The sequence below is a fragment of the Euprymna scolopes genome, chromosome 45 (genome assembly GCF_053919585.1).
Source record: "Euprymna scolopes isolate OS-2025 chromosome 45, ASM5391958v1, whole genome shotgun sequence".
In the NCBI taxonomy this organism is placed as follows: domain Eukaryota; kingdom Metazoa; phylum Mollusca; class Cephalopoda; order Sepiida; family Sepiolidae; genus Euprymna; species Euprymna scolopes.
In genome coordinates, this window is record NC_136526.1 from 54,542,693 (window position 1) to 54,554,872 (window position 12,180).

Here is a 12,180-nt window from a genome sequence, read left to right on the forward strand (position 1 = left end):
TAAATACATGGTTTCGTTTTTCGTATATCGACTCCGTGACTCCGTTCCGTATCCACTTCCGGTAACTTGATATTTTTTTTTCCGAGCACTGATCTTGAACATTACTAAATTTGAATAATTTCCAGTTCTGTTTTATTATTTTTTAATAAAAAAAAAAATAATTTAATTAAAACAACGAATAATAAACACAGTAATCTGGAATCTGTTTTCTAAAATAAACAATCCGAGTTATGTCCCCCGTTTCTGTAATCTTATTTTATTATTTTTTTTTTTTTTTAAATCCATCTGTCGCCTTTGTTTGCACAAAGGACCTTCCTTTTTATTTCTTCTCTCACTGACGTGTTTGTGTCCGTTGTTTTTAGCGCGCAAAAATATTCAGGACTCCCTTCCTGCTTTTGGCCATTAAATGTACCGGAAATCACGTGGGGAAAAAATGACTTTGTTTTGTTTGTAAAAAAATACAAAAATCGAAACGGTCAACTAAGGTAAGTCATAGATATCTTATTTTAGATCCCTAAAATGATGACCTTTTTAAGTTTTTTTTTTGGGGGGGGGGTACAATACACGTAGATACGAAAAAGTTGTCAAAAAAAAAAACAAATATATAACAAACAAATATTATCAAAGGCAAGAGAAGTTACTTTTCTACCTAATTGGATACGTTTTTAGTGTTTTTATTTAATGTAAAATGTTTATTCGGTTCGAAAAACATATAGTGTTTACCGATATATTGGGGGGGGGGACAAATGGCGACGAGGTCTCTGATGTACACGTTAAATCTGGGAAAAAGAGTTCAAACTAAAAAACTATACAAAATGCTGTTAGAAACCCACTCAACATATCGTTACCGTGACATAGGCTGACATATATTGAGCGGGTTTCTAACAGTATTTTGTATAGGTTTTTAGTTTGAACTCATTTTCCCAAAATTAACGTATTCGACAGAGACCTCGCCGCCATTTGTCTTTTTCAAATATATCGATAAACACTGTATATTTTTCGAACCGAATAAATATTTTAGATTAAATAGAAACACTAAAAACTTATCCAGTTAGGTAGAAAAGTAACTTATCTTGCCTTTGATAACATTTGTTTGTTGTGTGTGTAGTGTAGGTATTTAATTATTATAGTAAAAAAATAATTATATATATATATATGACAACTTTTTCGAATCTATGTGTATAGTAATACAAACCTGGTTTGTTTGTTTTGTTTTGTTTTTTTTTTAAAAAGCACAACCTTCTCACAACTTCAGTATCTTCCATTTTATTATTTCATCACCTTTAAATGTTTATTCGGCGGGCGTACACGAGTGAGGAGGCCCCCATAGCAAAATATGCATCGGCTCCGATGTTGTATGCAGCAGCACGTTCTAAGGAGCGTTCATTAATCCAGAAAGGAAAAGAAAGAATTTTAGCATGTGTGGCCTTGTTTTTTTTTTTTTTGTTTGTTTTTTTTTTACTTGAAATTTGCGCTTTTCGGATTATTTTGTTATATATTTGGGGGGGGCGGAGATTATAGTTATAGGTAATTATGAACAGGAAACTTGGCCGATATCTGTTTTTATAAAATTGTTAGGTGAAAGTACAAAATAGGTACACAACACCCTCCCGTCCCCATGTTAAGAATGACTTTCTAAATAATAACGTTATTATTTCAGCACGGATCAATAAGTGCATGAGTACCTTTTATTTACTTGAAAAAAAAAAAGAAATCTACGCAACGAGAACATGACTGTTTTTGTTTTAATAATTATTTTTTATTCAGAAATAAAAAATAAAAATAACTAAAATTTCCGGGCAAAAAAAAGTATCCGGCGAAAAATAATTTTTTTTTTAAAAACATATAATAACAAAATAATTTGAAAAGCGCAAAGTTCAAGCCAAAAAAAAAAAAAAGGGCCACGCATGCCAAAATTCTTTCCTTTCCGGAATAATGAACGCTCCCTAGAACAAACTGCATACAACATCGGAGCCGATGTGTATGGGGGCCTCATTCGTGTACGTCCGCCATTTTTTCTTTGTCAGAATTGATTACAAACAAATTATATTTTCCACAAACTTGAAATAAAATTGGGGAAATTGACTTTAAATATTCACTAAAATATATAACTTTACATGTTTTTTTATCAAATGAGTAATTGTGGCATGGTAGACCAACCCTAAACCTACTTTAAAAACTTGTTTTCAAGGTTTTCAGGTGTGCTGAAAACGAATATCGCATGTAAAATTGGGATTGGCAACTAGTTTTCACGATACTAAAAAGATACTTTTTCCGCATGTTTCATGTAGTAATATAACACAGCAGCCATATTTGTCTATATTTGTACAATTTTACTTGGTTTTCACCTTAACATTTTCCTTTAAAATGGCGACTTTTATAGGTTTTAGGGTATGCTGAAATCGAATATCGCATTTAAATTTGCTGCAAATAAGTAGTTTTCCGGATGTTAAGCAATGTAATTCTTTATGTTATGAGTGGTGGCCATTGTTTGCCACCAAACTTGAAAAAATGTTTACGATTGCATGTCTCATTTATTACTGTGTGGCCAAGATGTGAGTGTTCATTTTACGTTAAATTTATATAAAAAAGTGATCCCCCTATTGTAATATATGAAATTTTTATAATTTTTTAAAAAGAAATTTCCTTTTTTTATATTGTCTTTAAAGGCCATTGAAACGTATTAGAAATAAAAAAAAAAAAAAATAGATTTTGATTTCTTTTTAGGGGGTAAAACTATGCTGGGTTTGGTCGTGAAAAAATACCATATTTTGTTTGGTTTTTATTTTTAAGTCATTTTCAAGATTTCAAATATTTAGGTGTCAATTAACCACTGTTTTTCTTGTTCGCATGTAACGCTCGACACTATATATTTTTTCGGATTGAATAAACGTTTTAAAATGAGTAAAACCCACTAAAATCTTATCCAGATAAGTAGAAGAGTAACCTATCTTGCCTTTGGTAATATTTATTTGTTATATATGTTTCTTGACCCCTTCTCAGTTTGTTGTCTATAGTAAAAAGTACCTTTATTTGTTTGTTTTTTGTACCACTATTTCGAAACTCTGTGGATCGTAAAACATATATATATATATATATATATACATATATATATATATATATATATATATATATATATATATATATATATAATAGCAAACAGTTAATAAGACATGTTAAAAACACTTTGAAAAAGAGTTAAACCATATTTAATATGAAAAGGAAACACTTGATAAGTGGATAGTCCTTAATCCGCAGAGTTTCGAAGAAATACTTTCCTTCTCATCAGAGGGTAGGAATTAGCAAAATGCGGGATCGGATTTTGCATACAAAAGTATTTGATGAAACTACAAGTAAGTCAAAGATCTTACTTGATAACAAAACGTGAAGCAGAGAGAATATGGTAAAGAAAAAGGTGATTACACATGAATGGATAGTCTGGTGAAAGGTAAATAATCCAATGACGGTAAAATCCAAAAATATAGCTCCAAGAAAGTTAATTGAGTTTCCATTTGCACAAGTAAAATCCAAGGAAATCACGTAATTGGAAGATGGTCCAAAATAATCCAAAAGGCCGAAATCCATGGAATAATTCACAAATATGCACAAAGAAAAGAAAAGGGGAAAATTCCAATAATATTAATAAAAGAAAAATAAAATATGCTTTTTACACACACACACACACAAATTTGAGAAGAGTAACCTATCTTGCCTTTGGTAACATTTATTTTTTATGTGTTTGTTTTTTTCTACCACTTTTTCGAAACCCTGTGGATTGTAAAACATTATATATATATATATATATATATATATATGTGTATATATATATATATATATATATATATATAGCCAGTAGAGTTTAGTTTCTTAGAAGTACATTCAATGAAACAACATGTGTCTACCAAAGAGTGCTCAATGAGTGAACAGAGCAGGTATATTAATACAAACATTAATGGCTACATATGTGCATACATGTTTCTGTAATCACCCGCGTTGGGGGACTATGTTTTCAGGCCAAGAATTACCGTTGAAAACGGCGTCGGGTTTTCGACGGTAATTCTTGGCCTGAAGACGTAGTCCCCCAACACGGGTGATTACAGAAACATGTATGCACATATGTAGCCATTAATGTTTGTATTAATATATATATATATATATATATATACACACACACAAATTTGAGAAGCAGATGCCTCCATTGACACCTTAGCTTTATTACATCACCTGACAAGGACTTTTGGTTCCCACCAACCAATTGTCTGAAACATTAGACTATGTAATATTTGTTTATATAAATAAAAATATATTTTGCCATTTTTTTTATTGACCACTCTTAATAGACTAGTTTTCATTCATGAGTACCCTTAACTTTTTTATTTATAATTATGTCTTGGAAGTAGAGTGAAAAGCACATCTTATTTTTCTTTTATTAATATTATTTTTTTTCCTTGTACACATGTTTGTGAATTATTCCATGGATTTCTGCCTTTGGATTATTATGGACCATCTTCTTCCAATTACGGGATTTCCTTGGATTTTACTTGTACAAATGGAAATTCTTTTTTCTTTTTTTTTTTTTTTTTACATAGGCATCACCACATTATCAAGGCCCAGAGGCCACTCAAGGATAAGGGTTAAAGAGTGTACAGTAGAAATTGGTCAATATAGTAATCATTAGTTTTGAAAATTTGGTAAATTTAATAACTTATATGGAACGGCTCATCAAGAACTTATTTACTTTAGACTTGAAGACAACCATATTGTAGTCAGCCGGAAAGCAGGAAAACGGAAGACAATTCCACAGGCGTGCAGTTCTAAGAAAGAAGCTTTGTTCATGGAATCTACGTTTAGGTTTAGGCACAGATAAAGAGTGGGGGAAATTATTGATAGTGTTTACAGCTAGACGAGTGTTTCTTGTGAAAGTTTGGCGAGGGGGGACCATAGATTGAAGCTCAGTTGAACACTTTCCATGAAAATAATGATACATCAGAAACAAACTCGCAACATCTCTTCTGTGAGATAGAGGTTGCAAGGAGGAGAAAAGGACATCTCCTACGAGGCTACAAAGTCTATTTTGAACTCTATCAAGGCAGGACAAGTCCTTTCTAGCAGCTCCTGCCCAGATGTGGCAACAGTATTCCATCCTTGGACGTATCTGGCTCTTATATAGGTAGAGAATAGCATCAGCAGTGAGATATCTACTGGATCGATAGAAAGATCCCACCATTTTTCCAGCGGCCTTGGCAACAGATTTGATATACGTGTTCCATTTAAGATCAGGAGTAATGGTCAAGCCCAGAAGCTTGTCAAAACTTGAGGCCTCCTGAAGACGAGAGCCATTCATTTCAATTGAAGACAAATGTGAATTAGAACGTTGATGATGTAAAGAGAGAAGCTTGGTTTTAGATGCATTAAAAGTAACCAGCCACTCCTTTCCCCATTGTACTACGTGCTCAAGATCAGAGGAGAGAGAATTGGAGAGAACTTGGTCGTTTACTGTCTTAGATGTGGTACCATAAATGGTAGTATCGTCAGCATAAATGTCTACAAATGATGTAAGGATATGATTTGGAAGATCATTAATGTAGATCAGGAAAAGAGTTGGGCCCAGGATGGATCCCTGAGGGACACCAGCATTAATACTGTGAGCTTCTGATTTTTGCCCCTCAACTACTACTCTTATGAACCTATCAGAAAGAAATGATTTAATAATTGAGAAGACTTTTCCAGCTATACCATAGCTAGCGATCTTATGAAGTAAACCTTTATGCCATACCCTATCAAAGGCTTTAGATATGTCAAGAACAATTGCCCTAGAAAGATTGCCACCGTCGAGAGATTTGCTAATCCTATGCGATATAACTGTAAGGACATCTGCTGTAGATCTAGCAGAACGGAAACCATATTGAGTGTCACTAAGAAGGTTATTTTTGTTGAGATGTTTGATTACTTCTGTATTTAACACAGATTCTAGCAACTTACTCATGACGCACAGGAGACTTATTGGCCTGTACTGAGAGGGGGATGAGCGATCACCTGAATTCTTAAATACAGGGCATACTGATGAGATTTTCCAGGGAGATGGGAAACTATTCTCCTTAAGACAACGTTTAAACAGTTTTGTAAGTATGGGCGCTAATTCAGGTTGATTCTTTTAACTTTCTTGAAGTTTTACATTTGGATTTTACCGTCACTGGATTTTTTATCTTCCACCAGACTATCCATTCATGTGTAATCACCTTTTTCTTTACTATATTCCCTCTGCTTAACTTATTTTGGTTTCAAGTAAGATCTTTGACTTATTTGTTGTTTCATCAAATACTTCTGCATGCAAAATCCGATCCCGCATTTTACTAATTCCTACCCTCTGATGAGAAGGAGAGTATTTCTTCGAAACTCCGCGAATTAAGGACTATCCATTTATCTAGTGTTTCAGATTAAATATGTTTTTAACTCATTTCAAAGTGTTTTTTAACATATTTTATTAACTGGTTGCTCATATTATATATATATATATATATATATATATATATATATATATATATGGTGATTCAGAAGCATGTGAAATCCAGTTCTCCACGAATGTTTGGGCCACAACTTTGTAGAAATGTCATGTAAGGAAACTGCTACTGGCCAATGAGTAAAACGATCAATCAAGGTGAGAATGTCGCGATGACCAACGGAAAGTGGCAGTGATATCCAGGTACACATGCAAGAAACGAGCCTCAGGTACAGGGAAGTTGCCTGGGGTGGACTTAGTATAGGAAGTACATGCCTGAGTCTATCAACGTATGTCGACATTTATAAATGTCCACATACATTGATACAACGTATGTTGACATTTATAACAACATTTATAATTGACATTTTATAATTGATATATATATATAATTGATATATATAATTGATATATATAAATAAAACGAGCTGCGATCAGTTTGACTGTTCACACCCAAGACCTTACTTACCTCCTTCTTGCAGGAGGAAAATTTGTCAACACTTTCATAACTTGACATTGTGGCAAGTGCACAACAATCAAACTGATTTTAGCTTGTTTTTTTTTTGTTTTTTTTTTTTCGCCTAACATGAACGTCGGCAGACTTTGGCATATATTTCCTACCAAACTACAAAAGTACACTATACTAAGTCCACCTCAGGCAACTTCCCTGTACCTGATGCTTGTTTCTCGCATGTCCACATGGATACCACTGCCACATTCTGCTGGTCATCGCTACATCCTCAACTTGATTGAGCATTTTACTCATTGGCCAGTAGCATGTTCAATGTTTATATAAAAATATATTTTGTCATACATAAATATTTGCTGCTGCGCCACAATGCGTCTGTAAAATTATGAAATTGTATAGGACCTGGAAATTATATTTAAAATTCAGAGATCATATATTACTTACTCATTATTATTTTAATTTATATTTATTTTAAAGGATCAAAGTCACCCAGGGTGGCCAGTGTCACCCCAGTTTACGGTAATAAAAAAAAACAAGCTTTTAATCCCTGAGAAAAATAATTTTTTGATACAGAAAATAACATGCACGCTATCATATAATATATAGATTCTGACATGACACACAACTATGTAATAATGTTTCTCCCGAACTGCGTTGGTTTACAAGATCACCAAATAGGGCATTCCTTTCTATTCTTCCAGACCAAATGTACAAGTTGTAGTCACTGCTTTTATCTTAAATTTGTTTAACTTTTTTTACGGAAATCATGATGTACAAACTAAGTAGAATATCATATGGATTAGAATCTTTGGATGTAAGTTTTCATTATGACGTTGCTTAGACAAACTAAGAAAGGAAGAATAAAATATTATAATGAATTAGAATATCTGGAGAAAATTTTTCATTATGACATCAGGTTTGCTTGCATATGCCTAGCAAAAATTAGGTTGCCAAGTAACAATACTAGACAGTAACGTGTTTGCATATTATAGAGTTTTGACTGTATATATCAATTGAATGTTTTCAATTATACATTTTTGAATATTAATAATCTCTTAATAACACCAGAAGATTATTGGTTTTTGGTTTGATTTATTGCATACCAATTATTTTTATGTAAAATTTATATAGTTTTATTTCTTTTTTCTTCACAGGTTAAAATTACAGTGGACATAATTCATATAATTAACATGAAAGAATATTTTATTTTTCTGAACTGAGCTTATCAATGATTTCCCATTAAAGAATATCGATGAATCAACTTGCAGAAATGAAACACAAACTGAAGAACATATTTTAATGAACACACATTGGAGCAACATAACTTGTAAAAAATGTTGCATTTTAATTTAAAAATTAAATTTGGAGACATTGGAAACAAATGTTATTCCTGTAGAAATCTAAACTGAAGATTTTCAATAAGAAGTTTAAAGAGATAAACTGAGAAAGCTTATCTTTTTGAAGTGTTTGCAAATTACCATTTTGCTATGAAATATAAGGTGACACTTCTAAAGGAGAGTACATGAATTCAACCAATCAACAATTATGATTGATAAATCTCCATCATCTTAAAGTGTATCAGCATCTTTGCAAAGTGGAAATGGAAACGCCTGCTAAAGTGAAGCCTTATTTTTGTGAAGTTTGTAATTTACGATTTACAAAAAGTTCCAATTTAAAACAACACGTTCAGATACACACGGGCGAAAAGCCATTTTCTTGCAAAACATGTGGCTCTTCATTCACGCAGAAAACGACTTTAAAAGATCACCTGAGAATTCACACAGGTGAAAAACCATATTCTTGCAAAATATGTAAAGCTTCGTTCACACAGAATTCGAGCTTAAAATATCACATGAAAATTCACACAGGCGAAAAGCCATATTCTTGCAAAATATGTGAAGCCTCGTTTTCGAGAAATTATTCCTTAGTAAAACACACACGACTGCATACTGGAGAAAGACCATATTCTTGTGATGTATGTGGGTCTGCATTTTCTGAAAATTCGAGTTTTCGGAAACATATTCGAATACACACTGGAGAGAAACCATATTCTTGTAAGGAATGTGGAACGGCATTTTCGCAAAGTTCAAACTTGAAAAAACACATGAGAAGAACTCACACTCGAGAAAAGCCCTTTTTCTGTGACGTATGTTGCTTGGCTTTTGCTGAGAGGTCAAGCTTGAAGCAACACATTCGAACACATTCTGGTGAGAAACCTTACGCTTGCCACTTATGCGATGCTGCATTTTCAGGAAGTTCTAATCTGCAAAAACACATTCGCACTCACACTGGTGAAAAGCCATATTCGTGTGAAATTTGCGCAACTTCCTTTTCGAGCAGTTCAAATCTGAAGAGTCACATTCGCACACACACCGGGGAAAAATGTTACTTTTGTACGGTTTGTGGATCTGGCTTTGCACATAGTTCGAATCTAAGACAACACATGATCATACACACGGGGGAAAAACGTTACGCTTGTAATGTATGTGAATTAGCTTTCTCGCAGAAGTCCCGTCTACAGCAACACATGCGAGTTCATACTGGTGAACGTCCTTATTCTTGTCAGGTATGCCAATCTACGTTTGCTAAACATTACACATTAAAAAATCACCTAAGAATACACACCGGAGAAAAACCCTATTCTTGTGAAATGTGTGGCGCTACTTTTGCAACTAGTTCAAATTGTAAAAAACATATGCAAACACATAAAGTCACAAAGTTGTAAAAAAACAAAGTCATATACCATCCACTCTGACTATGAAAAATAAATCCTATTATTGTACAGTATATTACAATGAAAATTATTGGAGAAAATAAAGAACACTGATGGAAGATTCCCCCAGTGTTCTTTATTTACTATGATTAAAAATTATTGAAAACTCCTTTTAATATTGTCATTATTCTTTTATACACTAACTCGTGTCCTTGATGTTTCCCACAAACAGCATTGACATAGCCTTCAAACAGAATGTGGATTTTTGTTTTTACAAAACATGACTTGATACTCTTTAATCCTTATCAAACACAATGTACAATGTGTGGATTTTCATTTTAACAAAACACAACTTAATACGCTATAATCCTTATCTGTTTGTTTACAGTTTGATTAAAAGCTGCACTGTTTCGTAAATAGATTTTAATACTGAGAATGGACTCTTATGCTTATAAGCCTGTATGATTTCTATTTATTCAAAATGAATCAACATTCAAGAGGTTATCTCATTTGCATATTACATTCAAAGAAAACCTGTTTTAATAATTAGCTCTAAATTTTTAATGGAAATTAGTTATAGAATTATTTTAAGTATTCTATTTAAAAATATAAAGTTGATTTATGTATATTATTTTTAATTTATTGATTGAGATTGTCGGACTGACTTCCTCATCTTGGTTGTTATTGTCACAACGTTTCGGCCATTTTGCCCTCCGGCCTTCGTCAGGTGAACGGTTTGTTAGGAGTCTCGGACCCAACCCTTTATTATTATTACGGTGGTACCGTGTTCGGACTCCAGCTAGGCTTTGGGACATAGTTGCTGATTCTCTGTTTTTCAATGTTACTTTTTTCACTGCCTTTGTTCAGGATTGAACTCAGCACCTTTGGGTAACTGTAAACTTTGATACAATGTCTAGGACCACTCGGCCATATGTCACTAGGACAATTCTTAGTTGGTTTTTGTTAATGTTAAACCTATGTTGTTATTCAAGGTTTTCTCTCTCTATCAGAGGTGTCCAAATTGCATTCAGCTCTATGCTTGGTTTGCTCAGTAGGTTGTTATGTCCGAGCATGTGAGCTGTTTCTTTAAGTTTTCTCACTTTCCAGTGGGTCTCTCTGTTTATTATTTTTACTTCATCCCATAGGGGGCGATGATCCCCCTTCTCCATCCAGACATGGTTGGCTATACCCGATTTTTCCGTATCCCCTTTAGTTACCGCTTTTCGGTGTTCTTCCACCCTTACTTTAAGGGGGCGGCATGTTTCACCCTTGTAAACCTTTCTGCAACTGCATGGGATGGAGTATATGCAGTTTTTGGTCATGTTCTCATCCATGCGGGGCTTCACTCGTACCAGGTGTCGTCTGAGTGTTGACTTGCTTTTGAATACCGTCCTGATGTTGTAGGGGGCACATATTCTCTGAATCTTTTCGGAGATGCCTCGTATGTATGGTAGGCAGACCGTTGGAGGTTTTTGGGTTTCATTCTCCTCTCTTATACTATTAACACGTCTGGTGGATAGTATGCTATCGGGGTAGTTGTTACGACGGAGGGTATTCTTCAACCTGACCATTTCTTGGTGGTATGTAATGGTGTCGCTACTTATTGTCTCTGCTCGATGTTGTAAGCAGCGTGCGATTCCATGTTTGATACTGTATGGGTGATGGGAGTTGAAGTTTAGGTATTGTCCGGTGAAGGTAGGCTTGCGATATACGGATGTCTTAAACCCATGCTCTGTGCGTGATATGAGTATATCAAGGAAGGCCAGTTGGTTATCTTTTTCTTTCTCCATTGTGAACTGTATCGATGGTCTTATTGAGTTCACATGATCTAGGAGAGCCTGGATGTCTTCCTGATGGGGCCAGAGTATGAAAGTGTCATCAACGTATCTTAGCCACATGGTGGGCTTTAAGGGAGCTGAACCTAAGGCCATGTCTTCGAAGTATTCCATGTATATGTTCGCCATCACTGGTGATAATGGCGAGCCCATAGCTAGTCCCTCCTCTTGTCGATATAGGTCAGTACCCATTCTGAAGTAGGTTGTTTCTATGCAGAATGTCAGCATTTCCATTAAGTTTGGCAATGGTACACATGTGCACTCTTCTATGGAGAGGTCTGCAGCTAGTTTGCCTTGAATTACTGCTAGTGCCTCACTAGTTGGGACTTTAGTGAACAGGCTAACCACATCTAGGCTTACCATTTGGTTTGTACTGATGGGTGCTCCCTTGATCAGTTCCCTGAAGTGGGCAGAATTCTTTACATGTGTTGCTGACTTGCCTGCTAATGGGTTTATTATATCCACAAGGTACCTGCTCAGTGGGTGGCATGCTGAGCCTCGGCAGCTCACTATGGGTCTGAGTGGAATACCGTCTTTGTGTATCTTGGGGAGACCGTACATATGTGGTAGCTTACTGTAATGCTGGACCAGCTGTGACAGCAGTATAATAATGGATTCAGCTGTGACAGCAGTATAATAATTCTGCCAGCAGACAAAGGCAATG

At 34.5% G+C, this 12,180-nt stretch overlaps 1 protein-coding gene across 1 annotated transcript; it reads left to right on the forward strand.

The window, feature by feature from the left end:
- Positions 1 to 200: 200 nt before the first annotated feature.
- LOC145269678 (uncharacterized) lies at positions 201 to 9,850 on the forward strand. Its single transcript, XM_080125388.1, has 2 exons — positions 201 to 485; positions 8,123 to 9,850. The coding sequence occupies exon 2, from the start codon at positions 8,569 to 8,571 to the stop codon at positions 9,691 to 9,693; it is 1,125 nt and encodes a 374-aa protein (XP_079981514.1). The 5' UTR covers positions 201 to 485; positions 8,123 to 8,568; the 3' UTR covers positions 9,694 to 9,850.
- The last annotated feature ends 2,330 nt before the right edge of the window (positions 9,851 to 12,180 follow it).